This window comes from Histoplasma capsulatum, genomic scaffold (assembly GCF_000149585.1).
Source record: "Histoplasma capsulatum NAm1 scaffold_3 genomic scaffold, whole genome shotgun sequence".
Classification (NCBI taxonomy): Eukaryota; Fungi; Ascomycota; class Eurotiomycetes; order Onygenales; family Ajellomycetaceae; genus Histoplasma; species Histoplasma mississippiense.
The window spans coordinates 1694429-1721072 of NW_001813980.1; the positions used below are offsets into that span (position 1 = coordinate 1694429).

Consider the following 26644-nt stretch of genomic DNA (forward strand, 5'->3'; position numbering starts at 1 on the left):
AAAAGGCGCATTGCGAATTCTCGTTGGAACACTGATGAATGCATACACGTGGTGCAGGGTTGGTAGCGAGGAGTTTAAAGGTTAGAGGAGAGGAGATCTAATAGTTATCAATCACATTGTTATGATCACCTTCTGTCCAAAGGCTCATGATTAAAATTATTGAAGATTTTAGCTTACCTGATAAGGAGTGTTGCTAATGCAGACATCGAAATATGGAAGGTCGGTTTTGATCACATCGCCTAGTAGAACTTCAAGCCGCTTTTGTTCTGGCTTCCCTTGCACTCGCTTTGTAACTTCCGCAGCCATCCGTGGGTCCAACTCGACAGCAATGACTTTTTTCGCTTTCTCTAGTATTTTGACAGTCAAATTACCTGTACCGGGGCCGATCTCAAGGACTGTCTACAAAATCAAATTAGCAACGACACTTAAAATATATATATATTATATATGGGTGTGCGGCGTTGGATAGCATATACATCACTTTGCTTTAGATCTGCCTTGTCCACAATAGCCTGAGCAACCCCAGGGTTTTTTAAAACGTGCTGGCCAATGTCTGTATTCATACGGAACACATTGTTTGCGGCCTTGATTTTTGCAGCAGCCTGAGCATAAGGGCTTGCCTGGGAAGCGCTATTGCGCTTCTTTGATGGTGCCTTGGGCATCTTTGCTCTGCTCAGCTGCCGGCCAGATAGTCGGAATAGTGGTAATAATAAACTCCCGCTGCCTTTCTGTCGCATCTTCTGAGTGGGATGAGAATAATTTTCGCGATTTTGATGCATATCCGGATTTATATTGTTGCGGGCTCCGAGATAGCTTGGTGAAGGCTAGAAAATACGATTCCCTCGGATGCAACAAAGCTCCGCCGGATCTCAGCTATCTCGCTTTCTTTCTCCTTGAACTACAAGTTTGTGTAACCTTTTGATACATTATGACAGGCCGTAAAGACTTTCTCAGCCAGCCTGCCCCAGAAAATTATGTTGCTGGTTTAGGACGGGGTGCCACCGGATTCACTACTCGGTCAGACTTGGGCCCAGCTAGGGAGGGTCCCACTCCAGAGCAGATACAGGAAGCCCTGACGAAACGCGCACTTTTACTCGGCGCAGCTCCTCCAACCGCATATGGCTCGTCAAATAGAGGTGAAAAGGGTAAGGGGGACAAAGCTGATAAAGCAATTGAAGAGGAGGAGGATGACCGGTTTCAAGACCCCGAAAATGAGGTTGGCCTCTTCGCATACGGACAGTACGACAGGGATGATGACGAGGCGGATCGCATATATCAGGAGGTGGATGAAAAGATGGACAGGAGGCGGAAGTTAAGAAGGTTTGTCTCCCCTTTTATCTTTTCACAAACTTATCTTTCCAATCCTATCATTTTGAAAGCTGTGGGTTTATCGTGTTTCCATGAAGCATTTTGGATAGATTGCCGACATGAAAAAATCCTTTCTCTACCCTAGGGAAGCTCGAGAAAAACAAGAGCGCGAAGAATACGAACGAAACAACCCCAAAATCCAGCAGCAATTTGCAGACCTCAAACGCTCCCTAGCTACAGTAACCGATGAAGATTGGGCAAATATCCCGGAGGTCGGTGATCTGACGGGGAAAAACCGACGGGCCAAGCAAAACTTGAGAAACCGATTTTATGCCGTACCAGATAGTGTTATTGCTAGCGCAAGAGATTCTACAGAATTCAGCACTACTGTCGCTGAAGACGGCACAGAAACTGTAGTACCGCGTGGGGAGACGGATGGCACAATCACAAACTTTGCAGATATTGGTGCTGCGAGAGATAAAGTCCTTCAGGTTAGACTTGATCAGGCTGCTCAGGGGTCGACAGGCGATGCGACAGCTGGAAGCACAACCAACATCGATCCAAAGGGTTATTTGACAAGTCTAACCAAGTCCGAGCTGAAGGCAGGGGAAGTGGAGATTGGAGATATTAAGCGAGTTCGAGTGTTGTTGGAATCAGTCACTAAAACAAACCCTAAATATGCACCAGGATGGATAGCTATCGCTCGTTTAGAAGAAATCGCGGGACGGATCGTTGCTGCAAGGAGCTATATTGCTAAAGGGTGTGAACTATGCCCGAAAAGTGAAGATGCGTGGTTGGAAAATATAAGGCTTAATGATAATCACAATGCGAAGATCATTGCGGCCAATGCGATTAAAAATAACGACACCTCAACTAGGCTCTGGATTGAGGCCATGAGACTAGAATCAGACCCGCGGGCCAAAAAGAATGTTCTTAGACAAGCAATTCTCCATATTCCACAGTCTGTTGCTATTTGGAAGGAAGCCGTTAACCTTGAAGAAGACCCAGCAGATGCACGCCTTCTTCTTGCCAAAGCAACGGAAATGATACCACTTTCAGTGGAGCTATGGCTGGCCTTGGCTCGTCTTGAAACTCCAGAAAATGCGCAAAAGGTCCTAAATGCTGCGCGAAAGGCAGTCCCAACTAGCCACGAGGTTTGGGTTGCGGCTGCTCGACTACAAGAACAAATGGGGACTGCTGGCAAGGTCAACGTGATGAAACGGGCTGTCCAAGAATTAGCAAGGGAATCTGCCATGCTAAAACGAGAAGAGTGGATCGGAGAAGCGGAAAAGTGTGAGGAAGAAGGAGCAGTCCTTACTTGCGCTGCAATTATTCGGGAAACCTTGGGCTGGGGCTTGGACGAAGATGATGATCGGAAAGATATCTGGATGGAAGACGCGAGAGGGAGCATTGCTAGGGCCAAATACGAAACCGCGAGAGCGATATATGCTTACGCTCTGCGAGTATTTGTCAATAAGAAAACTATCTGGCTTGCTGCAGCCGACTTGGAACGTAACCATGGCACTAAAGAAAGCCTCTGGCAGTTGTTGGAAAAGGCTGTGGAAGCCTGCCCACAGAGCGAGAATTTGTGGATGCAGCTTGCCAAGGAAAAATGGCAAGCTGGTGAAATCGACAATGCCAGAAGAGTACTCGGAAGAGCGTTTAATCAAAATCCAAATAATGAAGACATCTGGCTCGCGGCCGTCAAGCTAGAAGCAGATGCGAATCAGACTGAACATGCAAGGGAACTCCTCTCGACCGCGCGTCGCGAAGCTGGAACCGACCGTGTCTGGATCAAGAGCGTGGCTTTTGAGCGCCAGTTAGGAAACACGGAACAGGCTCTCGACCTCGCCAACCAAGGGCTTCAGCTTTACCCTAAAGCAGATAAGTTGTGGATGATGAAAGGCCAAATATATGAAGAACAAAATAAATACCCCCAGGCCAGAGAAGCATATGGAACCGGTACGAGGGCGTGCCCTAGATCCGTACCCTTGTGGCTCCTCGCATCTCGCCTCGAAGAAAAAGCAGGAGTTGTCGTCAAGGCACGATCTATTCTCGACCGAGCGCGTCTCGCAGTGCCCAAGAACGCGGAACTCTGGACTGAAACAGTGCGTGTTGAGCGGCGTGCAAATAACATAGGACAGGCCAAAGTGCTCATGGCAAAAGCTTTACGAGAAGTCCCTAATTCAGGTCTTCTATGGAGCGAGAGTATCTGGCACCTGGAGCCGCGGACTCACCGGAAGCCGCGAAGCCTGGAAGCTATCAAGAAAGTGGATAATGATCCTATCCTCTTCGTGACAGTAGCGCGCATCTTTTGGGGTGAGCGAAGACTTGATAAGGCAATGACATGGTTTGAGAAAGCCATTGTCTCGAATAGCAATTTGGGCGATGTGTGGGCGTGGTATTATAAGTTCTTGTTGCAACATGGTACAGATGTAAGCAGAAAAGCCCTTCCCTACCATTCACAACTTCTGAATCGCTCAAACTGGTGGGCCATGAAACATGTCTAATGCATCCTCGTCTATCCAACAGGAAAAAAGAGAAGACGTCATCAGCAAATGCATATCCAGCGAGCCGAGGTACGGTGAGGTTTGGCAATCTGTTGCGAAAGATCCAGCCAACGCGCAAAAGTCGACGGAGGAAATCCTAAAACTCACGGCGGCACGTTTAGAATAGAATAAAGATAATTTTGAATGCTAAATATACACTCCCGATTTCGTTTCCCGTCTTGAAGCTGTATTCACATATATTTTTTAGGGTTTATCCCTCAAATTTCCGGGTTGATAGGAGGTTATGGTTTTTTCTTTTTTTTTTTTTTTGGCTGGGAAGTTTTTCAAACATGGGAAATCTGGTGAATACCTTATGATTATTTTTTTCCCTTGTAAAACACAGTTGTTTCGTAACAGTTAATGAAAATTGCTAGAATGATATACCTATGATAATGATATTAAGATACCTGCTCTGATTTTCATTAATTCAAATACACCAACGCGTTCAAAATTACAATATATATGAACTTGGACAATGGAGTATATAACAATAATATCCCGAATCCCGAATCGCGCTCAATGACTGCGCGCAATGGCTGGTACGAAAAGACAAGCAATCTCTGCGGATATTCAAAGAACAACAGAACGAGAGGGCTCAGCCTTCGCTTTCCAGCTCAAACCATATTAGCAATGAAACCACTCCTCCTGGGTATTATATAGAAAATTACCTAGAACAGTGGAGCATGATGCCCAATGAGATGATCCTGTGAGCAATATAGTTCACACAGGGCTCACCCGTCGGAAGTATAAGTATATAGATACAAGAAGGAAAACCAGAATGAAAAATAGAAGCAGAGTGGAGGCCGTGGATCAACAATGCACCAGACCCTCCAAAGCGTGAAAACCACGTAAAAGTATCCCAATGTAACGAGTAATGAGCCCAACCCATCACGGTCGGCAGTCATGTATACAAAAAGCAAGCAGAGAAAAGATATGAAAAGCAAAAACAAAAGCGCAGGGCGCAGAAAAAGCAAACGGCCAAAGGGAATAAATAAGCAAACACATTCAAAGGTGGCGGAGAACAAAATACGAAACCAGTCCCTAACGCCTACCCACCGACTCACCCATTCCAATGGTAAATGCATAACCTACCTCCCCCGATCAGAAGAAATTAATGGAACATGAAGCGAAAGTAGACCCGATGAGAGCAGCAAATACATGTCTCACGCAGCCATCGAAAGGCAATCATCGAGAAGGCTTCCTAGCTGAGCTCGATCCTTGGAAGTTGCGCCGTCCCACTCCCAACCAGATTCGTCGATATCCATATCATCAGAGTACCCATCGATGCCATTTAGATTGTTAGTATCGTTTATACTTTCCAGGTAGTCTTGTCGTTCAGCTTCAAGCTCTTCCTCAACATATCCGCCCAATATCTCATCGACAACCAGGGGCATATGTCCCAGCAGGCCGCCGCCAAGTTCCAGAGCCAATCTCAAGTCCGGGACACCCAGTGCCTGTCTTGTGCTCGCTTCCTTAGCTTCAACAGGTAAGAAGCCGCTGGTGGTATTCTTCACTAGCTCTCCACGGGTGAATGCCATTTCTTCCCGTTCAAGTTGCCGCCGGTATTTCCGCGTCATGGTTCCATTGGTGGTCCCTGATGGCCCATTTAGTCTTGTTCTTGCGAATACGATGGACAGGAACTCCTTAACGAAATTTTCAGTTGCGATGGACATAAACACCGCGCATGGAAATGAAGCCGCATTAACCACCGATTCCTCGTAGCATATCGGGACCATGCGCGCATATATCGAATCTGCATCTGGAAATTCTCCGATTTCAGAAGCGAGGGGTTGCGCGTAGCGTTTCCGAATTTCGAGTTCCCAATCTAAAAGCATAAAGTTAACTTCTATTCACATCTCGCCACCGTCCATGTACTGTTATCCACCTACTTGTCTTGTTCAGGCCTCCAGCACTGGCAGGCACTTGATCTGGGAGACGGATCTGTTTGGCCTGATGATACTCTTCTAGTGGATTGGGTAGAGAATGCGGGTCCGGCTATTAAGAGGGAAACATATATACCGGTTAGATCACCACCGTCTCTCCATACCCACCTGTATAGACATAGACAAACATACCTCAGGAAGCGCTTTTAACCGCCGTCTATCCTTTGGCGGTAATTTTTTAATCTCTGTTTTAAGTCTCTGTTCCGCAGCATCGCCTGATACAGGTTTCGATACTACTGTCGGTTTATCGTTCGCCGAAACCCAGCTTGCAACGCCATGGTCTGGAAGGTCTCTCGTAAGGTTTCCGATGATTGCGCATACGAAATTGTTATGCAGGTGTTCGATTTTGGGGTCGGAAGAGAGGAAATGATCGACTCGCGATGAGAATTCATTCTGGTTTAAATGGCCTTTTGCACCCCGCACACAAGGGAAAAAATAGACGGAAGTGCAGCATTAGAATAATATGTCCTCTTCTAGTTGGTTAACGAAAAGGAAGCGTAGTTATAATAAACGCACCTAGAAGAAGGAGAGCGATGGCCTCCTTGTACTCCGTCCATTGGATGCCGATGGCCGCCTTTAACTCCGTGTATATCGGCTCAAGGTCAAGTCGCGGAACAGAAATGAGAGCTTTGGATGCTTTCTGGGTGGTTACCGGAGGGGGGACAACAGGCTGCTTGGTCGCGGGGATGGTAGACGATGAATTTGTCCCAGTCAGAGCTGCGGGATCGATCTGCATCGTGTTTCAGGGCCAAAAAGGACCACCAGCGCGAGGGGCTGCGCGAAGCCAGAGGAGGACGTGGATTAGGCCCTCATGCAAAAGGAATGGACGGATATATACCAGAGATGATGGGAAAGGGGAAGAGAGGTCATTGAGAGACGGGATATCGGGGAGGATGCTGGATATCTGATGGAAGAGTTGTTGGTTGTGCCTTGTATGGCATGGAGTGAAGTTCGGATGGGGGCGGTGGTGATTAGAGAGTGCGTGGGTTTAAGTTTGGACCAGGATAGACTTTCGACTGTTGTGTACATGTACATACGATATTTGGAGATTTTGAATATCTCTCTTCGCTTGAATATAAACATAAACATATTATTACAAGAGATGGAATTATTTTTCATGGATTAAATAAAACGCGCCCTGTCCCCATCCTAATGGAGCTTCAGTACATCCTCATCTAGTATACCAAATAGTGTGCTTAATTCACCAATAATCGCCATTATTTCATCTCCCAACTGTCCGGTAACTAGAACTGCACAAAATTCGTACAGTCATCAGTATGTTGCCGATATATCGTAAGAATTTCCTGCAGGGAAAGATGAGCTGGCAAACATACCATATGCATAGAGTAAGGCATAGTCTTCATCTGTTGTCAACCGAGACACCGTGGTATCTTGGCGGAAACGGTGCAATCGCGCGAGGAGCCTGTCTCGCGAATGCTCTATTTCCGGCAGAGAATCATTCAGAGGGTACTCGAGTTTCATGGAGGATGCGACCACTGCGCAGGGCATTAGTTCCAGGTTGCAAGCGAAACGAACGAAAAGTGAGAAAGGATAACATACCAGACAACAAATGGCTTATTCGTGCAGAGAGTTGCATTCTCTGCGGTAGGGTATATGCTAGCAACGCCATCTCACCTTCTGAAGCAGTTAGATTCTTCATGATCTCGAGATTCATAGCCTGGATAGCATCTAACATCCGTCGTGTTCGGCTAAGCAGCGTAACATACGTAGCATCGGGAAACGGGCCGCGCAATTCAAACTCTGACCGTGCCGAAGTATGAAGCGTCTCCAAATGGACCAGGAATCTCTGGAGCTCTAATTTTTCCCTAGGGGTGAAATATGCAATGGCAGGCTTTCCATCCGTCATCGTCGACAGGGGTTCTCGTTTCCATATCACGCTCATCCGGAGCCACAGCAAACTTAGACCATCTTTCAGCTTTCTCCGCGCACTGATAGGCCAGATCACACGAGTGATTAGGATTCCCCAAATAATGCCAGTCAAGACAGCAACGACACGGTGGACAGCAATGTCAAGTACTATCGGTGTGTCCCCGCCTTCATCTTTGCCATCATCAATATCATTTTGTGAGAGAGAATAAGCATATAGAACAGTGAGGTTGTAAGTGAGCATGATAAAACGTCCCATGGGACCCTGGCTTTTAACCAAAATAAGGAAGGAGGTGCAGAATGCCATCACCCAGCCGATGAATGCAAGGGCAAAAACGTTTCCGGAAGTGATTTTCCACGCAACAAAAGCGCATATCGCTCCAAAATTTGTTCCCAAGAGCCTAGCATATCCAGTTGTATTGGACGCACCAATTGTCATAGAGCAAACAAGCATATAGGATAGCAGGCCCCACTCCCCACGCCAATAAGAATAGAAAGGTCTCGTCGATGGTATGAAGGAAGGGAGAGCGTACAGAGCGGCTCCGGCACCGACTTTGATTGAGAATTTTGTTTCGTCTCGTCGGAAGATACGGAGTGCTTTCCAAATTTTGTACCTAAACTTGTCTCTCGCTGATGGATGATCTGGCGGTTGCAACGAGGTATTTTTACTTTGCATAGAGGAATTTTCGGGCGAAACACTCGTTTCCCCGCGCTCAGCCTCTGACCCTATTTGCACCGTTACCATTTTATGCAAAAACGTACGGACTTGGAGAATCACTTACTTGAAACTGCAGTCCATTTATTGATATGGTCAGGAGGGGTGGGCCGCCAAAATCTGAGCCAACCCCAGGATCTGCCATTCGGCCGCTCATCTGTTTCCAATTTAAGTTCATCAAGAACTTCTAGGATTTCTTTGAGTTGTTCAGCAAACGCTTGGAGAGAAAAACTGAAATGGCCACAACTTGCTGCAACTTCTTCGAAGTCAGCTTCCGTCTCAATTGACTTGGTCCTGACAAAATCCTTCTGCGGGTATACCATATTCAATGCATCATTTCGTGCACTTTGATATAAATTAAGAGCTCGGTCCAGGCTGGTACGAAATTTGCAATTAATGGCGACTTCATATTCTGGGCCTGTGCTGTACGGAATGTCTCCAAGGATTTCTGTCACCGTGTATGCGAGTGCACGCTACCCCAAACAAACAAACAAAGAAAGAAAGAGAAGTTAGTATGTCGCTGAGAAATTGGAGAGTCATATTCCAAGAAATTGACCAAGCAGTAAATACCATTGAAGGGCCAAGGCAGGCAATGAACTTCTCGAATATATCTGCGGGAGACTGTGGAACGAAGTCATTTCCTTGGCTGGAAATTAAGAGGGTCTTATCTAAGCCTGTTGTTGGCCTGTCGCAATATGCCATATCCAGAACCGGGTTTGGCTCAGTCGGTTCCTCTAGAGAGTGTGCAGTTGGCGAGAAAATTGAGGGGTATAATCCGGCGCCAATATAGGAAGAGGAAATTCCTTCTTGGGCGGGAGAAACGTGCGAAGGTTGGTACGATTGTTTTAAAAGGTTAAATTGAAGAGAAGCAGCGCTCTGAAGTCCTCCGATATTTTGGGTGATGTCCTGAATACACCGAACAAGCTTTTTTTCGAGGCGATATTCTCTTTCCGTCCCGGCAAAGTAGCGTTCGAATTTAGCCTCTTGAAGCCACTTATCAACCGCAACATAGGCCTTTTTGTTCCGGTTTGAAGCATTTTTGAAGGAGTTCTGGCCAAGGTATTCTGCAGAGCCTTGCAGGAAGCTTTCAGTAATGATTGCTAGCATAGTTCCCAGTGAGCTAGTAATCTCAACCAAATCTTTGCGAAGTTGCGTTCTTGCAGACACGGGAAAGAGTAGAAAACAGACGGTCATAGTCGCGATTACTCCCATCACAATCATTTTTAAAACCTGGAATATTTTAACAAGAGACAAGTCCCCCTGTTGAACAGCTCCCTCCTTTGTCAGGACTGTAATAATAGCCAGGGATGCAAGAGAGCAGGCCACATTCGCCAACGGGTCAGCACGTCGAAGCTTGACCCATCCAACGAAGCCCAGGCCGCCTCCGCAGAAAACGAGAAGGACGATCGCGTTTCCAAGCGGAAGGAGATCGAGTTTGTCCTCAAAGAACAGCGAAATACCCATGCTAGCCACAGATATGAAGGTTGCATATATAAACGCTAAGAAGGCGTGCATAGTTGCTAATATCATGCTACCCCTCGTCCTCGCCGGATGGAAGTAAACCGTTATCGTAGCCACCATATGCTTTCCATCTTGCCGCCCAAGAAAAGCTGCAAATACTGGCAAAAACGTCCCCAAGGTGCCAATCAAATAAGCAATGCTGCATTTGATCACACCTTTGCCTGCTTCGGAAGTAATAAATAAGTATAGTGCATTTACAAGGCTTGTAAGTTTTTCAGAGAATTTGCACCAGAAGGTCCCGGATCTGGTGCTTGAAGTCGCGGCACTGCGGTCAAGTAACGGTTCTCTTTCCCCCAGGCTACCATTTTCTCTGTCGCGCGATAAATTGATAAGGCCTCTACGTCGTTGCCCAGTACTCGGAAAGATGAAGGAGACTTGTCCGAGCTAGAACGCGAGCTCTGTCAGCAAACTACACCAAAGGTTGAGAGCTATTGCGCCGACAATAGCAAAAAGGGGAGATTCATTATTTACCTTGGGTCTGACGAAGCGACGAGCCGTGGATGAGGCAGGCGTCATCACGTTTGGGAACTTTCCCACATGGCTCGGTGCGCAGATTCAGTGGTTGGCATTGATGCTGTTGCCCAGCGGTGGTGGTTTGTCACTGGCAAGATATTTAACCAGAGCTTCAATGCAGATCAGGACAAGGGCCACGCATTCAACTAATTACTGCCACACGACAGTAGTTACCACTAAGTTAATTGCAAGCCCCCAGAAATTTACACAAAATTTTAGGTAAGAAACCTTATTCAAATAGTTAACTAATAAACATTATTTTGCACGTATAAATGGATAGCTGTAGTATTAGGCGGGTCATCATTCCACACCTGTAAGAATCAAATAACATTTATCCATTCATTCATTCAAGGCCAGGAGCTAAGCTGGCAACCACCTCGAGGTCACAGGAATTTCGAAACGAACTGATTTCATGGTGATTAATGGCGCATCAACTCGTGGTTTATCTACTTAAGATCTTCGAGCTGCCATATCTTAATCGCAGCATCAGACCCCACGGATGCGATCTTAGTGCGGTCAGTGATCCAGGCCACTCCGTTGACCCCTTCCTTGTGAGCGTTGGGTGCCTGCAGCCAGTCCCCAGGACAAGCCAAACTCCAGATAAAAATGCTTGTATCGAGACTCCCACTGGCCAGATGGGTGCCCTCGGAATTCCATGCGAGAGAGTTGATTCGCGCGGTATGCGCAGTCCACCGGTCTGTAACAATGCTGCCATCTGCTGACTTGTAAACTAGTACGCGCCCGCGCGAATCGCCCACGGCTAACAAGGAACCATCTGGCGAGAAGGTAAGTGCTGTGATCGGGTTTCTTGAAGCCTTTATTTCTACTGAGGGAACGAGATCGTTATTGTTAATAGAGCAGATTCGGACGGACGAGTCATCGCAGCCGATTGCAGCAGTGGTACCATGCGCAGCAATGACGTTGAGAGAAGCAGGCTCGCAAGCGAAATTGCCTGTTTTAGCACCGTCTTTGAAAATCTCAACACCATCCGAGTTTGCGACGAGAACTATGTTATTTGCGGCGGCGGCGGCGTTCTTCGGCTGGCCGGAGAGCTTAGTTGCACTTCCAGTATACGTGTTTGTAGTTACGTCGACAGAACGAATCGTGTCATCCCAACCGACGCTGTAAATGCGACCATTTCCTTCACTTGTAGCTGCTAGACCATTGACATAGTTAGGATGACCCTCGCCGTCAACACGTTCTTCACGCCCCTGAGTTATATCGCAGCTGTATAGCCTGCCGTCGACACTCCCAGTCCAAAGGGTTTCTTTATTGCCTATATCAAACCGAGCCATGGAGGTAATGCTTTTCTGATGACCTTGGATGACGCGAGTTGGCCTCTCGCTGCCTTCAGTTAGATAGTTAAGGTTACCAGAGAGAGCCAGACTGATAATCAGGCCATCACTTCTTCCAGCCGGCCAAACAACTCCAACCTGCTGATCCGGTATGCTCACGGACCCTTCTTCGCCCATCTTCCAATTCTGCACGGCTTTCCCATGTTCCACATCCCAAATCTTTACCGTCCGGTCTGCGCTGGCTGTGACAAATTTGCGCGAGTCCTGCGACCAGGAGACACCCAGTATACTACCTGTATGCTCCCCCGAACCTATTTGAGCCTTGGTCTCTCCAGTTTTCCCATCGTAGAGCCAAATCCGTCGATCACCCCCGACACTGACGAGGTTTGCGCCATCCGGGCTGAAAGCGAGTCCGTAGATATAATTGACATGATTCGAGCCAGTGCTCGTGTTGAATTTAAAAGGTGGGCCGTTGTAAAAAATTAGGGACTTGTCATCTCCTGCGGTGGCAGCGCGAATGGGCCGTTGCTGCCGGATGGACACGCAATTGACTCGCTGGCTGTGGCCAGTAACCTCACCAACAGAATTGCCGCTATCTGCAGTAAAACAATGGCCAAATCTCTGTTTCCCTTCGCCCACTGCTATGATCCGCTGCGAGTCTCCGTCCCATGCAAGGTCGTTGATGCGGCCGCTGACAATGAAGTATTCGCCCTTTGTAACACCTTCCCCGACGCAGTCCCAGATCCTGACAGTGCCACTCTCATCGCCGCTGGCGACATAGTAGCCAGAAGGTGAGAATCGCGCAACTGTCGTTTCCGCTTTATGGTCTGTGTATTGTCTTGAGATTGAGGGGTTGTCAATAGAGCGGATGAAGATAGATTTGTTAGACTAGGTTTTCCCAGCGGATTATCTCAAGTCAGTTTTCAAAATAGGATCTCAAGAAGTAGATAGTAAAAGCATATCTCATCTGTTTCCTAACGTACTGCATAGGCTAACCGTTCGCCTTTGGAATCGCATGAGAGCTGTGTTGGCTGGCCTCGAGTGGTAGAGGGGCTCGGAGCCAGGATGATATCTAGATTAAACATGGTCAGCGCCGATGCTTACCACCAAGTCCAAACGACCGAGCTTTACCGTTTTTAATGGCCATTCCGCGGGCATTAATTCGCAGCAGTAGTCAAGTTCACGGACATCTCATCTAGGTCACGAAGGTTGTTGATGAATCGCGAACGCCTGAAACTCGTTGACACTAAGGTGGGGTTATAAACTTCCTAGGTTTGCCTTGTTGCAACGGCAACTTGAGCCAACACTTCAACCTCTCCCAGCAAAGTAAGGAGCCGAGGGCGAATAAGAAAAGGGGGAAATAATTAATGATAGTAAATTTTATATCTACAAACGCTATGGTACAGAACATAATCCTTCATCTCCTCCAAAAGCAGGGGAGGATAAAGCCAAATTTCCCAACGCCCATTTCGCAGTCTATGTCAAGAACATCACGGTCTCAGCCCTCGTTGCATTTTCGATCTAGCCTCAGCAGCAAGGATTTCGGGGTGTCTGTGAACGCTCGGCATCAGGCCCAAGCTTACAGCTCTTCGAATGGCTTTAGAGATTTTTCGCTGGTTCACTGGTCGCAGTCCAGTTTCGGAGGAATGTCTAATACGACCCATTTCGGTCACGTACTCGGACATGATAGCAAAATTCTAGCCATTCAACCAGGCAAGAAATAATTAGAATGCGCCAACTCAAAGCGACAGCGCATAGAGAGTAACAGACAAAGCGGAATTTGTGATATCATGTTCGGATGATGCAGAATCTACATACCTTGTACAGGTGGAGAGGGTTCAGAGACAGGGCATCAAATGCATCGGTCGGCGGGCTTTTCTTCTGTTTCCACTTCATCATTTCCGCCGGACTCAGATCGTGCGGAGAATATATATCGCCACTCTCCCAGTGTCGTTTCTGCTGTCTTTCGAAAGCCCGGGCTCGCTGTTCCTGTTGAGCTTGCTTCTCGAATCGCTCCCGCATGGCCAGTTTCATCATCGATTCGCGTTGGCTTCTCTCTGCAGACATTCCGTAGTATTAGATGGCGTTTATGTCACTACATCTCTATGCAGAGACACCCCAATTGAATTTCACATACCAGCAAATCGGCTGTATAACGAATTGGTAGAACTGCTAGAATTGCATCGTCGCTGGCCAGCCTGTAGCAGGGTCCGGTTGCTCGGAGTATGGCGGACAAAGGAACATATTGAACTCGTCTTAGAAGCCATTGTATGTTCCCAAATGCGTCCTGAACTAGGATCAGGAAAACAGGAGTCCAGGTGTGGAAAATTTCTATCGTTAAATACTAGTATTCAAGAAGAGTGGCAGTGGAGAAAGAAAATATGAAGATTTGATATTTCGATGGTTCGATGCCAAGCCTCGCGGGAGCTTGAAAGCGGTGTCTATTTATTGTTCTTTGACATTGAGACTCAGACCACTGCACATTAAATACCGATTTAAACCGTTGAATGTCAATGATTGCTCCGATATCAATGTGTGACTAGCTATCGACTTCTGTGCTTCGGAAAATATTTTCCATTCATATTACTTCGCCAGCGGGGAATTGTCTGCTTTGGACGTGATTGGGGGCATGGATTAAACAAAATGCACATTTTGTGAGCTCATATTCAAATAAAAACTCCTGAGTTGAACTGACATTGTATGTACCCATATAGGCGGCTACAGCGGTAAAAATCATGCGATCCTATCTCTCTCAAAGAACTTTTCGCGTGATCCTAGGAAGCAAACAATTCTCCCACCTGCGATGCGGTCTGCGGCTGGCTGTATCAACTCCATTGCGTACCGCCCAATGCTCCTGCGTATATAAAATACAGCGGAGATATCTGTTTGGATTCCCTACAGTTAGCCCGGCAGATATCCAACGCGAGACCAAAAAGAGCGAATATGTGGATTATGGGGCCCAAGCAATGAAGCAGTTGGTGGAAGCCTTGGAAGAAAAATCTCCATCGACACCAGACGCAATCGCGAAGGCATTCTCGTCTTTCATTCAGCATCGACTTGAGAGCCCTACGGATTTAACAGCTGCACAAGCAAAATTCTTACTGTGGGCATGGGAATATTTGGACAGTGTCGTCAAGGAAAATCAGTCGGCGAGCTTGGAACAGAGTATTGCGCAACCCGAAGATATCCTAAATGCCCTATCGCAATCGCAGTGGGAACCCTACGCCAATAGCGATGTGTGCTCCCTTTCGAAATCTATTTTCCGAAAGATCTGTCACAAGTCTGATGCGGAATCCGGCGCTGAACCATTTCCTAGTCGGGAGGTCTTATATCCATATTTACATATCCTAGCGGCCACTGGTGAACTCCGCGAAGCCCTCCAAGTGATAGACAATTACCGGTCATCTGTCTTCAGAAATGCGGGGATAAACCCTTGGGTACCTGTGGCAAAGGGTGTTATGAAAGAGGGACTAGGTGCTTTGAATATAATCTTTCAGCACATGAAAAAACATGGAATTCAACTCAACCAAAATACCCATGAAATATTGACGGTGGCAGCTGCGAAGGAGGGTAGGGCATCAACAGCAAAATTTATGTACGAATACAAAATAAACAACCGTTTGCAGCCTACTCTTGCTGCGACAATTGCCGCTGCAAATGCGATGATTTGGCACGGCAAGGCCGGTTGGGCAAGAGATCTGCTCACGCTTCCACGCCGGAACCCAACACCAGAAATTAGAGATGCGGTTTTGCTTCTAGCCGTCAGAAAAGGACAAGGAGCAGGTGATGTGGACAAAAAGCTAGTTGATCTGTGTACAATAAACCCTGACCTAGGGTCGACTTTAACTATTGCCACTATCAACAAACTTTTGGAATTCAAGGTCATCAAGCACGAATATGATGGCATCGACGATATTGTCTCACTTGCCAAAGCGTGGGGCCTAGAGCCAGATGGGTTTACAGGCATGTCAAGGGTGATTGTTCCTTTACACGCTGGTGATATCCCCGGCGCACTCTGTATGTATGAGGAGCTAGGCTTGCGCGAGCTTACAGGGAAGGCTGTTGGTCTGTGGAATATAATTTTGAGAAAACTCTGCGTGGCAGCACAAGCCGATCCTGAAGACGAGACTGTCCTAGCTTTCATCGATCGCCTCCTCGAATCAGATTGCCGCTTTGAAGCTGCTACCTTGGAAGAGCTGTGCCGAATGCTACTCCTTCGCCATGACCTAGAGGGCATATCAGAACTACTAAAGCCATTGGCTAGTTCTTGCAGCATACCAGGGCTCTCGCAAGTTCTAAACCCATTCTCACAATTTATTGCTGACCCACATGAATCTTCCGAAACCGCCTGGGAGGTTTATGACCTACTCGCGCGTGCGGTCCCTTACGCGCCTATGGAATTCTGGACGCAGAACATGAAACAATTTTTCAAGCGGGGCCGGCCAGATCTAGCATGCCTTGTGTTTGGACACATGCGCAAAAAAGTGAATCCACAAGATCGACCTACAGCCCATACGTATGCAGTGTGTTTCCATTGCCTCGCAAAGACAGCTTATTCGGAAGGCATTTTTCTTGTGCACAACATGCTGAAACTGGACGTCGAGGTGGAATGGACAAGGACATTACTGCACAAGCTTATGGCAGCATACACTGCATGCGGAAAGCACGAGCAGGCGATGGAATGCTTCAGGGAGATTTTGCATTCGGACGAGGGCCCCTCTTACTACTCTCTTACGTTATTTTTCCGCGCATGCGCGACATACCGCAAAGGGCTACAGGAAGCGACCGAGATGGTTGAGAAATTGAAAGCGCTCAATCTCCCTCTGAATAGGAGAACTTACAATAACTATATCCGCGCGCTGAGCGTCCATGGCGAGCTTGAACGTGCTTCAGACGCTATCAGTGTAATGCACGCAGAAACCGGAGAAACCCCTACAGTGCCTACGTATGTTTTCCCATGCCCAAATCCCTCTCCAATTCTCCACACATACCCTCCAGCCTTCCCTTCCGCTTCTCCAAAATGACTATTAACTAACCAAACCTCCTCCTTTTCCTTTTCACCACAGTATTGGGCTCCTGTATAACAACCTCCCTAATCAGAAATGGCGCGACCAGGCCGAATCATGGGCTAGGATGACCTTTCCAGATCTCTGGGCCGAACTTGAAAAGTTACCCTCAACCGTAGATGAGGATGGAGTTCGATCTTATGACCTTACCAATTGGGATGGAGAAGGACACTCTAGAGGCTTGGAGAATGATGATTGACGATGAATTTTCCCTAGCCAGGAGGAGAGTGAGCGCTGCGGAACTGGAAGATGACAACTGTGGCAGGACCAAGCGAAGGGCCTATGGACTTTACGGTCAGTAGTTCCGATAAATATATCATTCCAACACGGATTGGTTGGCATGCAATGTGCATACTGCATATTTTGGTGTTTAATTTTGGTGTTTAATGTTATCGAAGTATTTGAAATCCCATTCATTTCACTTGGAAATGGGGCGGGTTTCTTTTGGTCGCCTTGCTTTTGTATATTACCTAGATAGTTCTTTTAATGTACAGTAAAAACGAAGCTCCATGGCATTAGCCTCACTGGGGCAAGCAAGCATACAAAATTCTTAACCCCCTGATAGTGGACTGGTTCTCGGCATGCCTTCAGCAGTCGGGTTATCTTGATGGTGAATGTTTGCTAATGGGGGAAGTAGATTTTGCTCTACATGTATGGATATATACTATACTTCTTTGAAGCTCATCAGTCAAAATTACTAAGATGAGTATATTCAGTTTGCAGCACGGAGAAAGACAGAGAGGTTTGGGGAGAGGATTGGAGAAGGAGAGGGAGGTAAAGAACACTCACTCACCCCTTTCTCAAAGACCTCTTTTCTCCCAACTCAAGGAAGACATTATACCTCTACCACTGAAACTATCTCGATCTAATTTGTGGTAGAGTTGGCAAGTGCTAATAACGATATTCGGTTTGTAGATATAACTATCTCAGGCTGATGAGGAGATACATTTGAAGAAGAAAATGATGATAATGATGATCAAAGACACAGGCAACACACACAAACCCATTTCCCGTACGAACCTTTGCGCGCTCCGATGTAAATAGAATATACATTCAATAGTTAAATGAGAGAAAAAAGAGACAAAGAAAAAGGGAAATGAACCAGGATATCAGAGCACAATATTTGGTTGATTCTCGTAACAGTGACTCCAATGAAAGAACCACAAAAGGAATTCAAATTAACTAAATCAGAAAAAAGCACAAGGTTAACAAGGCAAAACATGCCGCTTAAACAGCTAATACTAGATGATCCCATTGTAAAGAAGCAAACGAACACTCCAGCATCATTTTCTTCCCACGTCCAGAATCCAGATAGCCCTTCCCTCCTGTCCAGCATCAGGCACAGCCTACTCACCAGCTACTTTCAGAGTATCATTCCTATTTCGCAGCCCCTGCGCCTTCAGTTTTGGCCTTTGCATTTGCAGTCGCAGTCGCAGTCTTAGCAGCTTTCTTGGTGATGCCCGCTACGGTAGAGGCCTTCGGTTGGCGCCCACGCTTGCTGGATGAGCTCGAGCTCGCCTTCATCGACTTCGTCTGGCTAATACTGTCCTTGCCTGTCTTAGACTTCGCTGCGGCGTTGGTGCGGCGTTTCTTGATAACTGGGGAAGTGGATATGGTCTCGATTATGCGCGGGCGCGCATTGCCGGTTGCGCCGCGGGTAATTGCCATTGTAGTTTATTCTTATTTATGTATATGCCTAGTGCTTTTAGGTCGAAGTTGAAGGCTGGGAAAGGAGAGAGAGAGGATTGTGGAGAGGGTTTTTGTTCGCGCTGAGAATGCGATTGCGTTGATGAGTGGACTTAGCGACTATCAGATCACCGCGACATTTATTTTGCTGTCCTGGTAATAATGGCGACAAATGGCAAACTAAAGCACTTATCTGTTAATATCTTGTTCAAAACTCAAGTTCCCTGTTTGGGATGGAAATTTAAGTGCGCTCGTATATCCAAAATAGAGACAGCAGAGAATTGGGCAAGGATAAGTAAGAGTCACGGAATATACATAACATCTAAATCCTACCTTTGAGAATGAAATGATTTTCAAAGGCTTGCAAGCAATAACAAGTAGAACGTCTCTAGCAACGTAGCCAAAGTTTCGAATTTGTTGGAGGGGGATGCGACGCAATCAAAACAAGCACCCTTGACTACACAAAAGGAGAGGCGCGATTCTTACCTGGTCTGGATTTATGTGGAAGGAAGGATGTGGACCACCACAAATTTGATATAGCAGTAATTCAAATATTCGCGACCGTAGATCCGTAGAAGTGTGAAGCAAAGCAAGCAAGGACTTGGAGGATGCTAGAAGAGATGAAGCATGAGGGGTTGCGGTTGCGGAAGATTGAGCAGTTCTTTTCTTTTCTTTTCTTTTGCGGCGTTTCAGCAGCGGCAAACAATTTTTGTTCCAGGGGCTCAAGAGTTCTAGAAAGCCAACAACAGTCAAGAGGTCAACACTTATTCAGTGTCACAGTAACAAGCGAGAGGGGAAGGACCGCAGCTGGAAATTAAAAAGGGGATGTCTTTTGATTTGATTTTTGATTTGTTTTTTTCCATCAACAACGCGGGTTTCAGGGGATTGAACAAGTGCATTCTGGCGCCAATACCTGGGCACTTTGCCAGGCTTAATGGGGTTTAATCAAGTCAAGGCTTCCCAGAATGCGCTGCTAATGGCCAGCTGTAGTATTTCTAGTTAGTTAATGACTGAGAAAATGTGTAGACTTTTGGGCAGTGATCGCGCTTGTTCGCTCCAGAAACATAGCGATCCATCTAAGTGCACCGATTTCAACTGCTAGATCGAATTCGGGAGGTCCATAAAATATTGCGTAGACTTATTTATCTGAATGAAACCTGCCCCTAATGCCCAATGCCACCGATCCTTGACGGAATATGTTGCCTTTGTTGAACTTGCCGGCCCAATAAGGCTACCAATACCGCATCCCGCAATGAAATGGCCTTCAAGTGGTACCAGGATTGATAATCGAAACGGGATCTAGTTTTTGAGAATACACCGATAATGAGCCCCTCAAGAATTTGTGAACGTTTCCGCTATGGGAAAATGTCAGGAAGCCGAGATATGTGCGTCTCATCAAGCAGCGAAGAGTAACTACATCCAACATCTTATGGCATCTGTGGATGTCAGAAAATCGCAGGAATGGAATGAGAGCGGGTTCAACACTCGGCATGTCTGTTCAGTCCCAATCTGATTTTTCAGCGGCGTTTGCGGCCTGTCCCAAAGCCACATGGAAGCTGTCCCAGCCTCCAATCTCCTCTGAAATGTTTTTGAGTCGTCCAGTAAATGCACCTGCGAACTATGCTGCGTGGAGACGCCTGAATCCAGGGGAGTAGCTATTTTCCAGTTTGGGAAATTTCTCCATACAGGTTTAGGGCTTAAACCCTAACTCCCCTACACAGCTTTATATACTAGTAGCAAAGTGCAAGAAGGAAGGGAGAAACAAAAGAACGATTGATTTCAAGGTATTGTCTTTTATTATACGAGCATGCCAACATGATATTCCAATTACATAGCAGATTCAACAAATGCTGTTTTGTCCCCCGTTGTAATCTCTAAAATTAGCAATACATCACGTGATTCCATTTGGATCATTCTTGATCCGGTTTAGCACCGGCGGAGAATCCGCATTACATAAGCTCCTACCGAAGGACACACAGAATCCCGTTCAAAAATATCTCCGCCATCCAGACTGAGCCCTGTTGCACTTCCTCGACAACGCCCGACGACGACACGACTCCGACCACGACAAGACCCACAATCGCCTCCATCCTTCCTCGATCTTCTTTTCAAGATGACCCACGAGTCTGTTTACTACAGTCGTCCCAGGACCTACGGCAAGGGAAGCCGCCAGTGGTAAGCATTATGTCATATATGCACTCTTTCGCTCCCGAGGGAACAGGGGCAGGAGATGGGGAATAAAGGCTGGGGACGGACTTCATTGGAAGGATGGGCATCCATGATAAAAAGGGCTGTGTTATTTGCAGAGATTGTGTAGAAACAGACGGGAATTGGGGGGTGGGGGGTTAGCGGCGGCGAGAGACAAGCGGGAAACAAACCGACAAATATTGTTTTATGGGAAATGTTTTACTGATTTATCGCAATTTCTTCGATATGATATAGCCGCGTCTGCGCACACAAGGCCGGTCTCATCCGCAAGTATGGCCTGCTTGTCTGCCGTCAGGTAAGTGAAACTTAACCATCGTTCCAGTCTGGTGGTGGTCGTCGGTTTTATCTTGATAGAGGGGAATTTAAGTTTGCTAACGCTTTCTTCTTTTGTGTGGCTTCTAGTGCTTCCGTGAGAAGGCCTCTGATATTGGCTTCATCAAGGTAATTATTACTCTAGATATATACGCACAGCCCACTGCCTTGCTTGATAGCAATTGGCGATATGATATCACATCCCTCAGGGACCGGCGGGTTATTCCGGCAGAGTATATGGGACAGAGAAAGAGGGCGCGCAACCGTGGGGAAGCAGGATATAGGAACTAACCAAAATTGTTTGTCTAGTACCGGTGAACCCTTGCCTTCCCCGTTTTGGTAAATCGCACACATATCTTCCCCGCACCGCATATATCGACAACGAAAGAAAACTTCCGCCCACCTACGCTACGACCTGTCTGAACTTAGTCCAAACATACCCGAATACCTCTAATAGAAGAGTTCCATAATATTTTTGCCAGAAGGGAACGAGCGAACAACATACATGAGGAGATAAATTTCAATAAATCGAACCGATTGACTTGATGTTGGCTAAGATAGGGGGGGGGCGGGATTTGATAATGAGGTAGCAAGGCTGAATATAATATGCGATTTGTTAAGAGTGTTCCTCCCTTTTCATCTCATCCTCCATTTTTCCCGAAACCTCCCCTCTTCTTTTTATTCTCAAAATCACTTTTTTTCCTTTGTAATGTGTTGTCGAGAATCCAAGCATGTGGTGTTTCCCCTTTATATGATGGATGGATGGTGTTTTGTGTGCTTGTTTTTTCTCGATCTTAGAGCGCCCAAAACAAAAGGAATGAGAAAAAACTTTTGAAAGTCCAAGTCAATTCTACATATTCCGAAGACATATCAATCAGGCTTTCCACCCTTACACACCACAGTCCTCAGATTTCCACTTCCGGACGCATTCGCGTCATATTCATACCATAGTCTGGGGTAATAGCGGAGTCCCCGCCCTGGGAAATGAAGAAAATACTAAATACAACAGGGCGGACGGGTGTACAAACATAAAGACTTTGTTCGAGGGTGGGAGGGCTATTTAGACCCGATAGATATTAAGCGGGATTAAATGAAAGGAAGTAAGAAAGAATCAGGTGGGTAGAAGTAGAAGTTCAAGATAAGAGAACGATATATGGAGAAAGTGGAAAAGCCGGAACAAAAAGATATTCTAGAAAGGGATGGATGATAAATTCCTGAAATTTTGTATAAATATAATAGTTTTTGTTTACAAAAAAATAAAATAAATTCAAAAACATAAAAAAAAGCCTATAAGTATCAAAAAAGGAATGGAAAGAGAAAATGAAAAAGAAATTCGTCATTTGCCAACTGAACCTATATAGTCACTCAAGTCATCTCTTTCTTTTTGTCTAGGTGTTTTTTCTTCTTTTCTTTTGTTTTTCTTTTTTTTTTGTCTTTCCTGCTTGGCTTTTTGGCCTTTTTATTGTAAGATCGATATCAGGACACAATGGGTTATTATTAGTATTATTAGGAGACGTTTTGTTTGTCTCTTTTTTTTTATTCCCCATTATTTTCCCCATCCCTCTCCGGGTTAATATTTTTTTTTTGGTTTAAAAAACAAATCCAAACTCCAGATAAGAGCTTCCTTCTCTTTTACGTTTTGTTTCGTATAGCCTGGATAGAATTGAATCATTTCTTCTGCTCTATGAGTTTTGCGGTTCTCTTGGACATGCTGTTTTTTTGGGAGGCAAGGTGGTTAGTTTTTGTGTGTAATGTAAAAAAGTGATTCGATTAAGTAAAATGGCAGAAAGAGAGAGGAGCGGAAGGAAAGGTCATGGGAAATACGTACAAATCGAAGAAAGAAAACTGGCTCGGACTGCTACCGTACTCGTAGACGAAGCGGCTGGCAAGGTAGCTTCCAAAGATGGAGCGGAGGTAGTTGGTAGGCACCTAATGGTTTTGGATGTTAGAATGGAATTTCGTCATGTTACGCATGTTGATTGATTGTATTGAGGGTTGCGTCGGGAGAGCGGGAAAAATTAAAAAAAGAAGAAGAAACCACCCACCCTCTCCAAAATCGTCTCCAGCCCAATTTTCTCCAACAAAAGCTTCGGTAAAGCATCGCGCAACACATCCTCTCTCAAAATCTTATTCTCCCAAAGCTCCGTCTTCTGTAACTCCTCGTCGAGCTTTGTGATGGCAAGACTAAGTTTATCGCTAATCACACTCCGCGGCATCCCCGTCTCCGCATGCTCGCGCCAGATGGCTTCGAACTCCAAACGCGCGTTTCGCTGGATGGTCTCCTGGACCTCGCGCACGTACGCATTGTAGAAGGGCGGGATGGTCCCGTCTTCGCGCACGCACATGTTCTCCTCGAAGCCCTTGTCGTCGAAGGAGAGGGAGGCAAGGACCTCGAGCGAGGAAGAGGTGACGCCACCTTTGTTTACGGAGGCGTCTTTGAAGACGACGCAGCCGGCTTTCTCTAGGCGGATTTTGCTGTCCTGGGTCAGGAAAAGGTTGGCGCCCTCGACAATGTAGGGGATGGTGGCTTTGCCGTTTTCGATCAGCCGGCCAACGTTGCTGAGGTCGATGGATTCCGGCCGCCCACCACAAGGGACGAAGACGTCAAAGTTCCGCCCGCCGCGGAGGTGGAAGGTATTGCGGAAGACGGTGCCGTTGTGGACGAGTTCGCCGTCCGGAAGGGTGACATTGGTGTCATCGACGAGAACGCGGTAACCTTCTGGGGATAGCTTGGATGCATCATAGTGGACGATCATGGCGCGCTTCTTGGCTAGTCTGACGAGTTCGTCGCGGTCGAGCCCCTGCGGGTCGACAATGACGCCAGACCCGTCGACGATGGCGCAGTATTTCTCGTTCCCGAGGAGGATTTCGTTGGAGCCCAGATCGCCGTCGGGGCCGCCGGTTTGCATTTTACGGACTGTGGATGGGTCGATGCCTGTCTTGCGGTAGATGCCAAGGACATACTGGCGGACAGATAAGGTGGTCATGCCATATCTGTCATGGGGGATACCGCCGAGCTTGGGGCTCTTGCCGGTAAAGAAGGACTTCCACCAGGGCGCACCGCGCTTTCGCGCATGGTGTGTTGCCCAATCGACTAACTCAGCAGTGTTCTCGTCGGGGCCCATGAAGAGAATCTCATCTTGTCCGTGGAGGTCGACTATTGGGTCTTTGATACCAGGACTGACCGGCGGGAGGAGCAGGTCGAGGATACTGTCGACGTACTTTTCAAAGGCCACTCTCGCCTTGTTCTGATGGTTAACGTCGAGCAGGATAACGCCCTTAGCGCCACCTTCAGGGATATCCTTGTTCTTCCGCTGCTGGGTATTGGCGAGGTTGTAATTTTCATCAAACAGCGAACGGGCATTAATGGCATAGGCTTCCTTGTCACGACTTTTGACTATCCGGATACCACCACGGGCTATATCGCGGAAGCGGAGATGGAAGCCGCGGAACTCAGAGCTGATTATGAGGAACATTCCGTACAAGCGCTGGGGGTATTCGTGTTTGGGCAGGAAATCCGCGTTAAGACGGAAACTGAGGGCGACCTTGGTCGGGGTGTAGAAGTTAGTCTTGAGGACAGCGGCGTTGAAGATGCGGAATGAGTTCATGACCATCTCGTCATTCTCGCTGACGACGGTTTTAGAGACCAGCTCGTCGAGGCGGTCGTGATCCAGGGGCTCATCAACCTGCAGACGCAAGTAGCTAAGCGTGGGGAGGAAGTCATCAGGAACTCCTTCGACCATCTGCACGTAATGTGTTTTGGCGAAATCAAGATACAGCTTGTGGATGAGTTGGGGGTATTTGTTGATGATCTCGAGGATATAATCTGAGGTGAAAGTTTCGGTACGAAGTCGCTTCTTGATCTTCGAAAGGAGCTCAGCATGCGAAGTGTTGCTAGAGTCGAGGAGAGCGGTTAGGGAGGTATATTCAGATCCCAGGCGGTTCAGGAACTGCTGCACGAAGACCCATACGCAATGGGCGTAGATAGTCTCTTGTAAGCTAAGACGGCCACTGGCAAAATGGCTCTGGAACTTGTTCTGAGGAATACAGTAGAGCAACGAGATCTCCTTCATGATCTGATGGATTGCAGCTTCTATAGGCGGGTGTTTGCCGGAGACTTCTGCGCCTTCCATGGGTTTCAGATAGAGCGAGACCACAGTGATACCATTGGAGAAGTTCTCCAGGTACTTGCGAGAGCTTGTAAGACGGTAGTAATGGTAGAGATCAGACAGGGCGCTGAACATGCCCATGGCGGAACCTTGGCGGTATGCGATGACGAGTCTCTTTTCACGACTCCCTTCAATCTCGAACATTTCAATAACAGGGCCAGATCTAGCCACGGCATTGATAATGATCTCCTGGTAAATCGCCTTTGTGTTCGCGGTAGCCTTTTGCAAGAAGCGCTTCTCACCCACGATCTCAATGTTGGTCTCCTCCGGGTCTGGATGAGGCTCGTTGAAGAGACATTTGTATACGAAATAGCAACGTAGCTGCTGCTCGTGGTTATCTGGAAGGGAGCTGGCAGAACGGAAAGTTTCAACACGATAGCTGTTTTTCGGAGTCGAGCCATTGATGTATTTCTCGTCGATGCGCTGTTCATAACGTGGCCCATCGATGGCACTTATCCCGGGCTTGCTGGTGTCGATGTAGACAGCATGGTCGGCAGCTTCCTTATCCAGCCTTATCTCCAGACGCTTATCATCGCGGGCATATGCGGCAACTTTCGCGGCGTAGAGGGAGAGGATATGGCTGACGATAGCATCGACGGTCTCGGTTTGGAAGTACATGTCGTCAATGCCAAGCATGTTGTAGAACCAGTTGGTTTCCGACGAGACGAACTCAAATGGGATGAATCCCTTCTCCTCGAGCTGGTCCATAACTATTCCAATTAGTTAGTCATGATCCCAAGCTAAATTTTTTTCTCTTTCTTTTTCTTTCTTTCTTTCTTTCTTTCTTTTTTTGGTTTAAGATGTGTGTAAAAAACTCACCGGCCTCCATCTGCTTCTTCTTCCCCTCAAACTTCGCCGCGACATATCCGGGGCCTTCCTCAGACAATACACGATGTGTGCCACCTGGAATGCCCAGATGCGTGGGCTGGGGCGATGGCTGACGGCCCGGAGTGCGGATGACCATATCCAACTGTTTATTGACGAGGGGATGTCTCTGGAAGCCGGTGGTGGGGGTTCCGGTGCCAGAGCCCTCCTTGGACGAGAGCGGAGTGGCGACGGGTCTGGAGAACATGCTGACGCTGTTGGAAGACGCGGGTTTGGGTTTTTCGCTATCCGTGGTCACCGTTGCGGAGGAGAGATCGGGGTTTGGAATGGTGGTGGGGTTGATGGTTGCGGGTTGTGAAGACATGGTGGAAACAATTGTGGGGGATGGGGGGCTGGAGCTTTTTTGTTCTTTTCTTTGGAGGGTTTCTGTTCTTTTGATCTCGATATATTTCTATAGAACAAACGGTATTTCAAGGACGAAGAAAACAGGGTGCAGCGATTAACATAGAGATGCAATGAGAGATTTGAAACACCAGGGAACGCTGAGACACCACGATAGAGAATGGCTGGCGGGGCACGATCGATTGCCCAAGAGTTGGAATGGAGGAGAATCCAAGCTGAAACGGTGATAATAGCTCCCGGATAAA

At 47.1% G+C, this 26644-nt stretch overlaps 9 protein-coding genes across 9 annotated transcripts; 3 read left to right on the forward strand and 6 right to left on the reverse strand.

Moving 5' to 3' along the window:
- Positions 1-111: 111 nt before the first annotated feature.
- Positions 112-662, reverse strand: HCAG_03642 (predicted protein; the record flags this gene model as incomplete). The annotated part of the gene is made up of 3 exons (XM_001541494.1): positions 112-132; positions 178-399; positions 477-662. 3 exons carry the CDS (start codon positions 660-662, stop codon positions 112-114), a joined length of 429 nt encoding a protein of 142 aa, XP_001541544.1.
- Positions 663-928: 266 nt separating this feature from the next.
- Positions 929-3818, forward strand: HCAG_03643 (pre-mRNA splicing factor prp1; the record flags this gene model as incomplete). The annotated part of the gene is made up of 2 exons (XM_001541495.1): positions 929-1320; positions 1454-3818. The coding sequence occupies 2 exons, from the start codon at positions 929-931 to the stop codon at positions 3816-3818; spliced, it is 2757 nt and encodes a 918-aa protein (XP_001541545.1).
- Positions 3819-5020: 1202 nt separating this feature from the next.
- Positions 5021-6536, reverse strand: HCAG_03644 (conserved hypothetical protein; the record flags this gene model as incomplete). The annotated part of the gene is made up of 4 exons (XM_001541496.1): positions 5021-5682; positions 5747-5852; positions 5933-6081; positions 6317-6536. The coding sequence occupies 4 exons, from the start codon at positions 6534-6536 to the stop codon at positions 5021-5023; spliced, it is 1137 nt and encodes a 378-aa protein (XP_001541546.1).
- Positions 6537-6949: 413 nt separating this feature from the next.
- On the reverse strand, positions 6950-10439 carry HCAG_03645 (conserved hypothetical protein; the record flags this gene model as incomplete). The annotated part of the gene is made up of 6 exons (XM_001541497.1): positions 6950-7050; positions 7135-7296; positions 7361-8413; positions 8470-8875; positions 8973-10307; positions 10395-10439. The coding sequence occupies 6 exons, from the start codon at positions 10437-10439 to the stop codon at positions 6950-6952; spliced, it is 3102 nt and encodes a 1033-aa protein (XP_001541547.1).
- A 443-nt stretch (positions 10440-10882) lies between these two features.
- Positions 10883-12878, reverse strand: HCAG_03646 (conserved hypothetical protein; the record flags this gene model as incomplete). Its single annotated transcript, XM_001541498.1, has 3 exons — positions 10883-12619; positions 12715-12803; positions 12836-12878. The coding sequence occupies 3 exons, from the start codon at positions 12876-12878 to the stop codon at positions 10883-10885; spliced, it is 1869 nt and encodes a 622-aa protein (XP_001541548.1).
- A 343-nt stretch (positions 12879-13221) lies between these two features.
- On the reverse strand, positions 13222-13998 carry HCAG_03647 (mitochondrial 37S ribosomal protein RSM18; the record flags this gene model as incomplete). Its single annotated transcript, XM_001541499.1, has 3 exons — positions 13222-13428; positions 13550-13788; positions 13869-13998. The coding sequence occupies 3 exons, from the start codon at positions 13996-13998 to the stop codon at positions 13222-13224; spliced, it is 576 nt and encodes a 191-aa protein (XP_001541549.1).
- A 536-nt stretch (positions 13999-14534) lies between these two features.
- HCAG_03648 (predicted protein) lies at positions 14535-16996 on the forward strand (the record flags this gene model as incomplete). Its single annotated transcript, XM_001541500.1, has 3 exons — positions 14535-14589; positions 14633-16676; positions 16798-16996. 3 exons carry the CDS (start codon positions 14535-14537, stop codon positions 16994-16996), a joined length of 2298 nt encoding a protein of 765 aa, XP_001541550.1.
- A 3600-nt stretch (positions 16997-20596) lies between these two features.
- On the forward strand, positions 20597-21321 carry HCAG_03649 (40S ribosomal protein S29; the record flags this gene model as incomplete). Its single annotated transcript, XM_001541501.1, has 4 exons — positions 20597-20658; positions 20926-20986; positions 21094-21132; positions 21313-21321. 4 exons carry the CDS (start codon positions 20597-20599, stop codon positions 21319-21321), a joined length of 171 nt encoding a protein of 56 aa, XP_001541551.1.
- Positions 21322-22671: 1350 nt separating this feature from the next.
- Positions 22672-26361, reverse strand: HCAG_03650 (NAD-specific glutamate dehydrogenase; the record flags this gene model as incomplete). Its single annotated transcript, XM_001541502.1, has 5 exons — positions 22672-22714; positions 22832-22932; positions 23049-23187; positions 23305-25882; positions 25992-26361. The coding sequence occupies 5 exons, from the start codon at positions 26359-26361 to the stop codon at positions 22672-22674; spliced, it is 3231 nt and encodes a 1076-aa protein (XP_001541552.1).
- Positions 26362-26644: the final 283 nt, after the last annotated feature.